At 38.8% G+C, this 14924-nt stretch overlaps 1 protein-coding gene across 4 annotated transcripts in view; it reads left to right on the top strand.

Annotated features, from left to right (window-relative positions):
• The window catches only part of SPIDR (scaffold protein involved in DNA repair), a 178006-nt gene that overhangs the window by 66547 nt on the left and 96535 nt on the right, over positions 1-14924 (top strand). For all 4 annotated transcript variants that reach the window (XR_014175424.1, XM_081953424.1, XM_081953425.1 and 1 more), the window contains one exon: positions 2546-2765. Coding sequence is in view for 3 of the 4 variants with exons in the window: in XM_081953424.1 (XP_081809550.1) it covers positions 2546-2765 (220 nt within the window). In the remaining variant the exon portion in view is untranslated. The remainder of the gene's footprint in view (positions 1-2545; positions 2766-14924) is intronic.

A 14924-nucleotide genomic window follows, 5' to 3' on the forward strand; every position in this document is an offset into this window, starting at 1 on the left:
CAACTGCCAGTAAAACTGAGTTTGAGGTATAATTAATGTATGAATTTCTAAAAAGAAGTCTAGATGCTAAAAATTACTTGTCCCCAGTTTGCTATAATCTATTTTCCATAACTAATTAATTGTACCATTCAGTGCTATTCAACCAGAAGAGGAGTAGAGGACCGGATTGGACTCAATTCTAGAAATGGAGAAAACTTACTTCAAATCTAGTCATACAAACTGCCCTGTTTATCTTTTACTAGATATTTGAAAGATTGCTAATTCTTGTTTCTTGGAATGTGTACAAACCACAGAATTAGTGTTATTTTCAACTCAAAACAAAAACAGGAAATTTGGTTGAAGAGGAATCTTAAAACAGGAATCTTATGGGATATGTAAGGGAAGGCTGAATATATTTTACCATCTCTCTCGCTTTGTCTTTTACGTGGGCTGCAGGTTAATCTACCAAATAATCTCTGCAGAGCCCTTAAAAAAATGCCTTCAGGTCAGGTGGTTTGTTTTTTTAAACTTTGGCAACAAGTGTTTGCAGTTTCCCTGGCAGCATTTTCAGAAGGGATTTGCCGTTATCTCTTTCCTGGGACTGAGATAGAGTGACTGACCCAAGGTCATCAGCTGGTTTCATACCTAAGGCAGGACTAGAACTCAGAGTCTCCCAGTTTCTAGCCTGATGCCTTAACCACTACACCAAAATGTTAATCTCCATTTACTTGCTGCAAATGGCCCTATCTTTTTCTCAATCACTCCTGCCAGGAACATGTTTTATATCTATGCCTAGTTCAAATATGTTTTCTGACACAGGCCAGCTGAAATTGACTGACTTTTGTGCATAATATTTTGCACATCCTTGCTTATTTTTTATTTTTTTAAATATAAGTTTAGACTTATTTTCAAATATTTTTATCTAGTGCTAAAAACAATGTAAGGGCTCACATAAGCATATATGTATCCTATGAAATGAACAGTATGACAGGTATTTACATTCATTTTTCAAGTTAGTCATTCATACTTCACTTACTTCACTTCTTTAAATTGAAATCAGTTGTGGGGCTAATTGGAATTCTACCACTAATGAAATCAGTAATGAAAATAAAGATTTATATACACATGTGTTTCCTTTATGTCTTACTTTTCATCCAAGAGTTCAAAGGTAACAAATGTTCTCAATTTTTTTCATTTTCTCCTCATAGCAAATTTGTAAAAGTGGTGGTGGTGGTGAGTGAGTGAGTGAGTGTGAGTGAGTGTGTGTGTGTGAGAGAGAGAGAGAGAATGAAGCAGTGTTCAATGCTCAATATAGATGAGTGCAGAGTGGCTTTGGTGAGCAGATGAGTTGCTCTGACCATTTTGAATTTTTTGCAATACAAGTAAGATACAACAATCAGATTAGAAATGAGTAAGTAACATCAGGTGGATTTTTAAGTTTTAGATAGAACTTTCTTCTATTCCATAGTGATATACTTCTAGGTTTTACAACATTTCTCCCTCCACATTTGCCATGTAATCTTTTTTTTTTTTATTCTAGACAAGTATGTGAAAAGAATTGCCTTCCAGGCAAGAACTTAGCCTTGTGAGTTCCATGTAGAACCTAACTGATAGGGCAGCTGCAGTTTCAGGAACAGGTTTTCTTTGATGTTATGCTTTAAGCCCCTTCTTGGCTGTACTTTCTAGTTACTTAGAAATCCTGGTACACCGTATTCAAACATCACAGAAGATCTTTTCCAATGCTTTAATATTTCAAGGTGTCAGATGTGTTTTTTTGTTTTTCCTTCGTTGGACAGCTTTTTAAAATAAATATCTTCATTATGTTTCATACACAAATATTAAAATACAATCTAATATAAGGGGAGAAAGGAGGGGAACAGCAGGATACAGCTTTTATATAAGAGCAAGCACATAAATTTTGCTGTCCACAGAAACTGTAGTCTGTTCTTCATATGATCAAGTAACTCACTAAAGTTGGTGTTTATAATAGTTCATGAAATATTCACAATGGATAAAATTATAGTGACACACTAGTTTTCTCTTGCTTTGGGATTTTATTGCACGATTTATGCAGTATTTTCTTTATTAGAAAATTTTCTTTTTACTAAGATGAGTAAGGATAACATCTTAGATGCTAACTTTTTTCATAAGTGAGATTATGAGGCCTGTCGATATAGTCTCAGTCTTTTGAGGAGTCTTGTTTTGATAGAAATACAGGAAATTGCCTCATAACTGCAAAAACTACGAGCCTATGAAAGTCTCTAGCACATGTTTTTCGTGCCAGTTTTTAACAAGTCAAATAATTGGAAATGTTTGGATAGCTTTGTCTTAAATATAGTTCCATTTTGTTATGACATTATTTAATGTTTAAGTTTATTGAAAAGCACAAGAATAAACTGTTCTGTAACAAATAAAAATTTTGTTTTACTGAAGAAACAAAGTGCAATTAAAAGAAGTCCATGCAAACTCATTTCTGATTTCTTATTTGTAGCTGAGAAGTTTTAGAAAATTTTCTTTTCATATGTTTTCATCAATTCTTAATGGTGTTTTATTGCTTAACTTCTAGGTGGCAAACCTGGTGTATTAATTGTGAAGATCTTAGAAATGCATGAAGAATGCACTCTTTGCATAGCTATCTGTCATCAGTTGGGGCGAATTTGTGCTGATGGTTCTGTCATAAAAGAAATTGTTGACGTTCAGCCAAAACTTAAAGTTCTTTTTGCAAAAGAAACAACCGCTCATTTGAAGGCAGTACCACAGGACGTCATATATATTCATCCTCCTTGGTAAGTACATAAAACATTCTCAACCAGTCATACCCTCAACCAATCATATCATAGCCAGTTTGGTCTAGTGATTAAGGCACCAGACTAGAAAGCAAGAGACTGTGAGTTGAAATCCCGCCTTGGTCATGAAAGCCAACTGAGTGACCTTGGGCCAGTCATTCTCTCTCAGCCCAACTCACCTCACAGGGTTGTTGTTGTGAGAAAAATAGGAGGAAGAATATGTGTTGGATATGTTCACCACGTTCTTTGTAAAAAAAATAAAGATGGGATATAAAATAAATAAAAATACCTAAGGTTCCTTTAGCAGTAGCTCTCTTTTAGAGAAGACCCAAATTTAAGTTAGGTTTTATTTATTTTTTATTCTAGTAATAATGTGGTTGCCTTTGTTGTCTCTTACGTTCCTGCATTTCGCTAAATGCTAAGATACAGGCATGATTCAACCATTAACATGTTTAATTTGCATTTGATTAAATGCATATAAGAGATTCTAGCAGGAAAAGAGGTTTACTATTATAGTGTTTTTGCTGATAATCATGCAGGATTAATGCTATATGCTAAAGACATTTATTCTTCATCTCATTTTATTCTGGTATGAGATGAACAGTACCTTGTTTTCCCCAATAAAAGGGAGGGGGAAGTTCCAAACAAAAGAAATCAAAGAAATTCTGTTACCATTGTTTTTATAGAGCCCTTTGATATCATCTATGCATTTTGAAAAGTTATAGATATTTAAGCAGACAGTACAGATAAAAAATACAAACATCCAAATCCCTACCATCAAAAAGAAAGTAAGTCCTTTTTACATTCCTGCTTTGAAGATTTTGTAGAAACAGAAAAAGTAAAAAGCTCTGATAAGGGAGAGACACTGAGCCACCCTACAATAAAATTCAACAAAATTCAAAGTCAGTTATGGCAGAATCACTGCTGGAAAAAAGATGTAATAGGACAATCTGTAGATGATTACCCCTTCAAAGAACTGGAGATAATAAACAATTTTATATAGAGAAAAATGGAACAGCTTGCTTAGCTTCTGCCTAATGTCATCATTCAAAATAAGATTTGACGTCCAAAGGTCTTATTTTAAAGCAGTTGTTTTTCCTCTACTTGAATTGGGAGCAATAAGCAAATTAGTCTTTTATCAAATTATTTCATATTTATTGTAGTACTTGCTTTATAATCAAATCTTTAGGAATTTGGAGATTTAGACTTTTTTGGTATGGGTGCTACTCAAAAACAAAGTCATTTCCTAACTTTTTAAAGCTTTTTTAAAACTATAATATTGGTTTAAATGTTCATGTGACTTTATATATAGTATATGATTTGTGCTTCATACCCTTTTCAGTATAGATTCAATCAATCAATCAATCAATCAATCAATCAACCAATCAATCATAATAGAACTGGAAAGGACCTTGGAGGTCTTCTAGTGACTAGTCCAAACCCCTAGTCAAGCAGGAGACCCTGCCTACACCATTTCAGATAGGTGGTTGTTCAGTCTTCCCTTAGAAATGATGAGGCACGTACAACTTTTGAAGGCAAACTGTTCCACTGGATAATTGTCCTAACTGTTAGGAAGTTTCTCCTTAATTCCAAATTGCTTCTCTCCTTGACTAGTTTCCATCCATTGTTTCTTGTCTTGCCTTCTGGTGCTTTTGAAAATAAGTTGACCCGCTCTTCTTTCTGGTAGCTCCTCAAATACTAGAATACTGCTATCATGCCACCCCTAGTCCTTCTGTTCGCTAGACTGGCCAAACCCCACATTTAATAATGAAGTAGTAGTGCTAAACTTTAGCCCTATTAAAACATAAAATAATAAATACTTTGAATTAATTTGGCCAAGGGTAAATGTATAAATAATTATTGGCTTTTAATTTCCCACAGCTATGAATAATTATCTTCTACCTGTAATAATTCTTCATTTAAAAAGGCAAGTTTTCTATTCACAATGAATGTAGTAATAAATGAAAACAGTTTTGGAGTTAAATAGATGCTAATTACAGAGAAAATAACATGACATTTTTATTAAAGGCAATAAATTTTGGTACAAACTCGAAGAATCCCCCAGAGACTAGTTTTGGGCATTTGTTTTAAATTATCAGTAAATTTGGGGAGGAAATAAGGAATTAGCTGATTGCATTTGCTACTAATAATATGCTGGCGTGTTTTAATGCCGCTCAAATTCTACAGTATGTTAAATGGAATATTCTCTTAAATTGAAATTATAAATATTAATGAAATTGTATACAGCAGTAAAACAAAAGTCATATATTTGTGACTTGTAAATATGAAGTTAAATTGCTGACTGGGAGCTGCCCAGAGCTTGATATAGATGGGTCGCTTTATACATTTTAATAAATAAGACAGATTTAAGATTCTTGGCTTAGGTAAGAAGATTATTGGGGAAGTAGTCAGATGCAAGGAACCAGAAGTCTATCAATAGGCCAAAGCAGTTACTGTCAGCTCCGAGGCCTGGAGCTGCCAGTCAGGGAGAAGACTGGGCCAGCTGCCAAGACTCACTGTCCCACCTACACAATTTGTTGTTGATCAATTATATTATAAGAATATCCTTACAGTTAGACTGTCTCCATTTCTTTGGGAACCAACAGATAAGGTTTTCCAATCTGGTCTATGATGCTTCTTTCTCCAGAATGATTCCATCCTGGCACTCTTTTTGACTCCCATCTCCCATTCAGCCTGTGATTCCACCACAGGAATGGAGGTTTTGTTGCCCTTATGCTGAGTGTACCAAAAGGCAGCCCTATTTATTATCAAAATTAATTAACTTTTCTTCTATAAATATTCCTTAACATATAACTATAATTAGACCCAGAATCTCAGTTGTTGAGCAAATTGGTCATTAAGTGAGATGTCATGTGATTGCTTTGCTTAATGACCATACACCATGCTTACCTAATTGTGGTTGTTAAACACAGTGACGTGCAGTGAGCTTTACGACTGGTGAGGCTGTGACGTCATCAGCGTGAGCCGCGGTCCCCTTCATGTTGACTCAGGAGTCAGGAAGGAGGGGAATTCCCCTCCTTCCTGACTCCTGAGTCAACATGAAGGGGACCACGGAGCGTGCTCGCAGGACGCCGGCTCACGCTGCACAATCCCTCCTCCGCAATCCCTCCAGCCTCCCTCCTGCGCATGTCCCATTCCCCGCCTTCCTAAGTAAACATGAAGGGGACCACGGAGCGTGCTCGCGCGACGCTGGCTCACACTGCGCAATCCCTCCTCCACGATCCCTCCAGCCTCCCTCCTGCGCACGTCCCATTCCCCGCCTTCCTAAGTAAACATGAAGGGGACCACCGAGCGTGCTCCGCGGGACCGCGGCTCACGCTGCACGATCCCTCCTCCGCGATCCCTCCAGCCTCCCTCCTGCGCACGTCCCATTCCCCGCCTTCCTAAGTCAACATGAAGGGGACCGCGGAGGACTTAGGAAGGCAGGGAATGGGACATGCGCAGGAGGGAGGCTGAGGCTAGAGGAGCCTCCTGCACACGTGGTCCCATTCCCCTCCTTCCTGACTCCTGAGTCAACATGAAGGGGACCACGGAGCGCTCCCATTCCCGACCACATGTGCAGAAGGCTCCTCAGCGCCTTTTCCCTTTTCCCTTTTTAAAAATTTTTTCATGATGAGAGCGGTGTGGCTCTGCCTCCCCTGACCGCACGTCCCTGGTTAAACAATTGCACAGGTCATTAAGCAGAGTGTGGCGGTGCCTTGAGTTGAGGGAGGTCCTGGGAGGCCCAGGGCACAGCAGCATGCAGAAATGTTCTTCAGGCTAGGAGGCATTGGCAGGCTCCAGAGCTTTCCGGCATGCACAAGGCTGCAGCAGCCCTGGATGGCTTCGGTCTGCCTCCTGCCTAGCTATGCCCAGGTGCCCTCAATTAACTCAAGGATGTACCAGTGCATCTGAATCCTCCATTGACCTACAGGCCTTTAGCCCGCTCCCCACCCAGCTATATGTGGGAGCCCTTGGCCAGCTCTAGAGCCTAGCACCTCAGAATTTACTTTTCTGTTTTTCTGTAGTTTCTGATGCACCCAAGCAAAGTAAGGCATGGCCTTTCTACAAAGGCTGCCTTCTGCCAGTCTGCAAGTAGGGGGTCTTCTTGCTATCCTTAAGGAGGCTCCTTTTGAAGAATTACATAATTCTGGGGTGCTTGGCAACCAGTTATAAATACAGAGAAGTTGCCAAGCACCCAAAATGCAGTAATTTGGCTGCGGGGGGGAGAGATGTGATATTTTAGACTGGTTGAAAATGTTTTGCAGGTAAAAAAGCATACATCGTTGTAACTATGAACAGTTGTTAAATGACCTGTTGTAAATCAAAGATTATCTGTTAACACTCCTTACCCAATTGATACAACACCTTTGAACATTCTTAAATACAGCAACATTTTTTTCTTAAAGAAAATAATTAATAAAATATATTATGGTTGGCTTATGGGGCCTGATCTCTGTACATCTCATGTAAGATGGCACAGGACCTAGCTACATGCGGGATCGCATCCTGCCCCATACATCCCTACGACCAATCCGCTCTCACAGAGAGGGACTTCTCCGGGTGCCGTCCACTAAACAGTGCCAGAGGGCGGCGTCCAGAAGTAGGGCCTTCTCTGTGATGGGCCCAGCCCTCTGAAATGACCTCCCCCCGGATATTAGGATTACCACCGACCTTCGCTCCTTCCGTTCAAAACTCAAGACCCACCTTTTTCAACTAGCAGGCCTGGCTCAACCATAGCTCCATTTTATTCCTCCTGGCAATTTTTAAACTTGTAATTTCTATTGGGGTTTTAATTTAACTTATTTTAATATTTCTATGTCATTATAATATTGTATTGTGTTTTATACCTCCTCCGTACAATGTGTAATTTTATAATATGTGTTTTTATTTATTGTACGCCGCCCCGAGTCCCTTGGTGAAGAGGGAGCGGCTAACAAATTTAATAAAATAAAAAATAAATAAAATAAAATAAATAAATAAGACACAGTGGAATTTGACCTACATTTGATATATATGTGTGTTACAACCCCTGGTATGCCTAAATATGGGAGGGAGGTCACTACTCCCTCTTTCTGTCCTTCGGCTCATCACAGAAGACCATGCCGGCAGAAAACCATATTTTTATTTTTAATGTTGCCTTTTTATATTTGTGTTGTATTTGTACTGATAAATAAATAAAGGGAGACTAGTATAGATCTATTTCGAGCTAATTAGCTCTCATCAGCTAGCCATACCCTTCAAATCCCAGTAAGGGTATGGCTAGCTGATGAGAGCTAATTAGCTCGAAATAGATCTATACTAGTCTCCCTTTATTTATTTATCAGTACAAATACAACACACACACACACACACATATGAAAAATAATAAATTTATACACAACTTCAGTCAAGTTGATCTTCACTCAGTTTACTTTTCCAGTGTGTATCTATAATAAAATACTTGCATGAAAGTATTTGAATAATTCTAATCTTTTTAGTAGCTGTTATGCAAGTGGAATGATATAATGATGGAATGATTTTATTTCTTGCTTTTGCTACCATCATAATACTAGTTCAATCAATCTCCGTTAACAGTCAATGGAAATGCTTGTGCACAAATACAAAAACACTGTCCCAACTGATCACTTTGTTTATGTTACTTGTCATCTTTCTATAGTAATTAAAAACAATTATTCCTATGTACATGGAAAAACAATTGCATGTTTATAGGAATAAAGAATTATCTGAAGAATGTGTAAAACATATAATATCTGAATAAGAACAGTCCTTATAAGCCTAGAAATAAAACAAATTTATCAAATAAATTGAAACAAAACAGACATGGAAGGTAGCAGATTTTGTTAAACTGATCCCAACAATTTCTGTCTTTAACTTTAGAGTTGGCAAGGGATATTAGCACTAGAACATATAATAATAAAAAGGTTTGCAATTTGTTGAAAATACAATCAATTACAGCAACAAATTTAACATCAGAATCCTATTATATTCTAGTGTTAGAAGTACACATCTGCTTTTATTTTAGGTTTTAAAATGTCCACTTACCAAACAAATTAGATTAAAGAAATCTGCAAATAAAATGGTTGCTTACTTCAATAAAATGGTTGAATTTATTTCTTTGTTAACATTCTTTGGTAGAATTAATCTAATATTGGTTTAGTTTCTAATATAGAAATGTGTCCAAATTATTTTTAATCAATGGTGAAAAGTTTACATTGATAAAATATTTACCTGCTTAGTAGCTACTTTCACATAAAATTTAGGTTTAAGTATTTATTCATCTGAAATATTAACTTTGTAGTAAACAATATATGGGAAGAAAAAATCATAACTTGGTAATAGGTACTGTAGTTGTCTGTCTTCAGTAGTCATTGAATGCACAAGGGAAAGAAATGTTTGGAGGAGAAATTAAGTGTGATGAAGATAGAGATGCAATTCTGTTGGAAATTCTGCATGGCCCAGTGTAGTCAATCTTTTTAGAGATCGGCAGCTGTACATTTTTGCTGCTGTGGGGGAAGGACTACAGGGGTTGGGCCATATCACCCCTATGGGTTGAGTCAAGACCTTTTTTTATCTAAAGTTGTATTAGGAATTGTAACTAGCATATTTGCATAAGGACGCCTACTTGTTTCCCAGTAGATGGCTTTCAGAGGCAGCCACTCTACCATCAAGTAATAGTCATTGATCCTTGTGTCTTCCATACATTGGTCTAGGTCTGCTGGTAGCCTAGCTGGTAGCTGGTAGCATCACATCTCTTAGTAGAACATTCCAAACTTTATTGTTGTGTAAAAACAAATTATTTTGTCTGATATATGTTTTGGGGACTCTGGCCATTCCTACTAGTTTCATCTTGTGCTCATCTTGTGCTTCACCAGAACATTGCTGCCCCCCCCCCCAAAAAAAAACCTATTGCTCTTCCAAGAGAGAGAAAGGCTTGTAAAACACAAAAAATGATCAGTCAGTTGGGATGAGGTTGACATTTAGATTAACAACCAATTCTTGCTAAACCCTGCTTCTTTCACATGCTCTACCAACTTATCTTTCTCATTGTCATGGAGATACGATTTTTCTTTGATAAAATAACTCAAAACAAAGCCCCCAAGTGATAGTTTTACAATGCACTAAAATGAGGTATCTGGACTTTCTCCTAGCCCAATTCAAAATGCCTACAGAGCCTAATATTGATGGAGAAGAGGGTGCCTGAAGAATTAAGTGTTCAGTAGAAGTTGGCATGATTGTATTTTTACCAGGTTCATCACCAAGATATGACTGGTTATTTGTATGGTGAAACTAGTGTTGAAAGAAGAGAGGAAACATCCGTTTAATGGAGAAAAGCAGAAGATGATTTCAGACTGCCATTGCAGCAGGCTAGATATGAGATATAGGTGATATCGTTAAGAAATGTTCCATGAAAATGATTATCAAGGAGTCTTCATGCCACAGAAAGTTGGAAGTGAGGATGAAATTTCAGTTTAGTAGGTGAAAAAGAAGCAGATGCCCTGATATTTGTTATGTATTTGAAAGGATTGAAATCCTGGCAGCACTTGACTTGGCTAAGAAATAAAAAAGAATGGGTCCATACTGGCTACTATGTGGACGGGAGAATATAAAGAAATAAGAGGACTGTAGACTAGAATGGAAATCAATAAAATACTTTGGAAGATTTCCATGGCAAGCTGCTGCAGTCATGAACTGCATGTCGATGAACTAAGAGTTGAGTTTGGCTTGAACCTATATGGCATATATCGTTTAAAGTTGTGATTGCTCTTAAGACTAGCATTTCTTTCAATAGCTAAAAATTTTAGATATGGCAGTGTATAAGAAACCAAGATATAACAAAAGTACCAGAATTTGTTTCTTTTCCCCTTTTTGTTCCATTTTGGACTTTCTAAGCTTTCTCTGTTAATCTCTGAAATATGTCTTTTTGTTTCTGAAGTTAAAATTGTGATGATCCATGTTGATAAATTATGTTTTCTTAATTTGAATATATTTATTTCAAGGAATCTGTGAGTTTGCAGTTGCATTCCAGAAGCTTCCATTAGTGATTTAAAAGGAATCAAATTTCTCACCGAATTTGGACCAGGAATGTTGGATATGACTTCATCACCACAAATCTCTGGAAATGGGGCTTGGGAGGGTCATGGGATTTTGAGGCATATTTGAACAACTTTCTTTCCTTTAAGATACTCATGGAAAGTTTTGCTGTGATAAATAGTTTAGCCTAACTATGCATTCCTTTCCAATTCTTCCTTCCTGCAAGCTGGCTCCTTTGGCTAATAGAAATTGTCATCCTCTTCCCCCCCTCCCCCCAATAACTGAAACTACTGTTAAAAACAGAATCGGAGGAATAATAATACAATCAATGGTTTTAAAATAACATAAAATGAAAGATGAAATCTACGTGTGTTCCTTTTGTAATCCCAACTCACCCATACATATTAAGAAAAAAAAGCATGGCATGGAATAAACATATTTTTAAAAAAGTTAAATCTGTGATTAATTATTTTTTTTCTGGGAAACAAAAAAAAAAGAAAGGTTAATGGTGTTTGTTTCTTAGGAATTCAAAATAACTGAAACAATAACCCTTACATGTGCAGCTTATTAAAAGAATGAGTATTTTATTATGTAAAACTCTACATACAACAAGTAAATAGTTTAGAGATTATTCTAAATCAGAGTAAGGAACAATGTAGTCTAAGGAATATCAGTAATTGGTATAGGGCAGCGATGGTGAACCTTTTTTGGCGCGCGTGCCATAAGTGGGGGAAGCGCAGTGGGGTTGTTTGCAGGCGTGCCACATCCATAATGCAATGTGCGATCCCCCAGTGTGCATGCACGCACTACAGGCGTGACCCCCCCCCCATTTTTGCATTCTTTTTTCGCCCTCCCCAGGCTCCAGAGGTTTTACAGGAGCATGGGGAGGGCGAAAACAGCCTCCCCCTCCCCCCCGGAAGCCCTCCGGAGGCTTCAGGGACCTCCAGGAGGCTTCCCTGAAGCCTCCGAAGCAGTCAAAACAACCCTCCGAGCAAACTGGAAGTCACTTCCGGTTTGCTCGGAGGGTCGTTTTAAGCGCTCCAAAGGCTTCAGGGACCTTCAGGAGGCTTCCCTGGAGCCTTCGGAGCACTCAAAACGACCCTCTGAGCAACCCGGAAGTCCATTCCCAAACTTTCGTTTTGCCCGTAGGTCCGGTTTTTTGTGCTCCGGAGGCTTCAGGGAGGCTCATGAAGCCTCCGGAAGGCCTCCAGGGGGGCGGGAAGCCTCTGGAGCCTGGGGAGGTGAAAAATGGCTTTAAAAAAGGGTGAACTCAGCTGGCCAGCGTGCGCATGCGCGCTGGCCAGCTGACAGGACAGCGCCTTGCGTGCCCTGACAAATGGCTCTGCGTGCCACCTGTGGCACACGTGCCATAGGTTCACCATCACTGGTATAAGGCATTGATGGCTAAACGTTTTGGCATGGCGTGCAAAAGCACGCGCGCACCCATAATGCAATGCGTGTGTTCCCCCCCCCCCACATGTGTGCATGATCCCCTGCATGTGCTCTGCCCCTGCACATGCACACATGACCCCCCTCCACGTGTCACCCCCACATGCACTCTGCCCCTCACACATGCGCACACATCTCCCGCATGCATGGCAGAAACCCGAAAACAGCTGGCTGTTGGGAGGTGTGTGTGCATTCAGGGTAGTGCTGAGCTGGGATGACATTTGTTTAGTGACTGTTTGAAGTTACAATGGCACTAGGAAAAGGGACTTATGACTGTTTTTCATACTTAAAACTGTTGCAGCAACCCCATGGTCATGTGATCAAAATTCAGATGCTTGCATCTGGTTCATATTTATGACCATGTGGTAAGTATGACCACCTTTTGGTCACATAGTCAGCTTTTGTGACCTTCCGACAAACAAAGTCAATGGGGAAGCCAGATTCACTTAACATCCATGTTAGTAACTTATCAACTGCAGTGATTCACTTAATAACTATGGCAAGAAAGATCATAATAGGGGGCAAAATTCAACAGCTGTCTTAACTAGCAACATAAATTTTGGGCTCAATTATGGTCATAAGTTGAGGACAGCCAGTAGAGGACTGAGCAGAGCCAGAAATTGGCATCTGCCTCATCATTTATCTCTCCACTCATGCATATGTACATGAATTAATAGCATTTCCCAGAAGAAACAATCTGGAGGCAAATATGAACCTACAGCATGTGGATAATGCTGGGAGGTACACAAGATTTACAATTTAGATCCTTAATGTATATGTGCATAAGAAAATATGCATGTGTACATATATACACATGTATACTGTACATTTGAAAGCCTCATATGTTATAGGGATTGTGAATATTTCTTCAGGCTGTGGAGTGGATGAATTCTAGATACATGTATTAAACATAGTCTGTTGTTTTCATCGTTCTAAGGAAGTGTGCCTTCTCTGTCACAGCCCCCAAACTAAACCCTAACAACAGTCTCCTCTCATCCAGTTAAGGGAAAGTGTTAAAGACTACGTCCTAGAGTTCCAGAAATCTCTGAAAACCTGACTTCAGTCCCAGGCTTAATGTTTGTTTAGGGTCCCTGTCTTATTTGACTTTTGTTGCCTGAGGGATTGTATAAGTCTTGAGATGTTTATTTGGTTTAATGTTTTTATTTGTTTTTATGGCTTTTTTTTCTAGTTTTGTATGCTGCTCAGACTTCATTAGAGGTGGGTAGCTTATACATTAGAATAAACTAAATATATACATAAAATGTGCAAACTAACAAGTTTCCACCAGTTTTAGATTCTGACTGTAGATTATCTACATACATAATGATGATAATGCTGTGGAACCTTTCACACCATCAAACAATTATCTGCCTATCCCAGATCCTTAAAAAGGATTCATGGGTTGATAAATATGCCAGCTCAAATCTAAATGTCTGGTTTGATTGTGTAACAAGCTATAATAACAATAAAAAATAATAATGCCCCATCCCGTGATATGGTACCGCCTCTAGGAAGGCACTACCTTGATGTGGTTATGGGGCTTGAAGATGAAAGTCATGGTTCGGCCATACTAGACAATCCCATTAGAGGAGCAGGATCAGGAGCATCTCTCCCATAAACAGTATGGTAAGATGTAATTTACAGTAACACATACCAGATCAGTCATCGCCTCGGTCAACAACAGGAGTCCACACTTGGTGTTAAGAGTTCCTGGACATCTATGACAAATGGACTAGAAAACTCAGAACTGTTGGCTGAGCACAACCAGGCCAAGCAGGTGTAGAAACGTTGTTACCTGTCATAAATACACAAAGAAACAAAGAATAATATATTATTACAAATCAAATCAAATGAAAAGATATCATTTGAAAAGAATGCATCAGTTCTGGAAAAAACAACATCCAAAATTACAGAATGGAGACTAGTGGATCAACACTGATTTACAATGCAAAATAAAATATTCACAGAAGCAGACTTGGAAGAACTGCAAAGGGCAGATAAATCAAAATATTGCCAGAAGTAGCTTAGACTATAGAGGCAAACTAGGGGAAGTTTGCAATAAAGGAAGCCAGCATAGCTATTGAATTATTTTCATTCCCAAACTGCTCTCCTCTACCTTCTCATAAGAACAAAGCCTTTCAATTTAAAAACAAGAATTGAATTGAAACAAAGAATAACTTGGCATATAAACCAACAGAAAAACAACAGAGTAAGGTTGCACGCCTTGAAGTTTGCTCCAATGAAACAGCACAAGCATTAAAAGATGTCAATACTCTATAATATCAAATATAAGCAGCAGCTCATTGCAAGACACAACCAATTAATGGTCAGCATGGCTGCAGTTATAACTGAATACCTTGGATATAAAAAGAAAAAAGCCAAACAGTGCACCACCAAAATGGAAGATCAACCTGCTCAGGTGAAAACAAGCTAGAACAAAAAAAAAAGGTGAAGAACAAGAAAACCAAAGAACACCTGCTCTACGTGCCCGGCCTCCGGCCTGACTGGTAGCAAGCGATGGTGGCACAGGGTGGCTGGTGGCGATGGCGGCTACTGCTCCTGGGCTAGCTGTGGGTCATGCTGCTCGGCGGGCAGTGACCCGACTGGGCCACCGCAACCACTGTGCCACTTCAGCAGCAACACCTCTTGCCCACAGAACCGAGGCAGGGAAGAAGA

Source organism: Natrix helvetica (assembly GCF_964273705.1).
Source record: "Natrix helvetica genome assembly, chromosome: 4".
Classification (NCBI taxonomy): Eukaryota; Metazoa; Chordata; class Lepidosauria; order Squamata; family Natricidae; genus Natrix; species Natrix helvetica.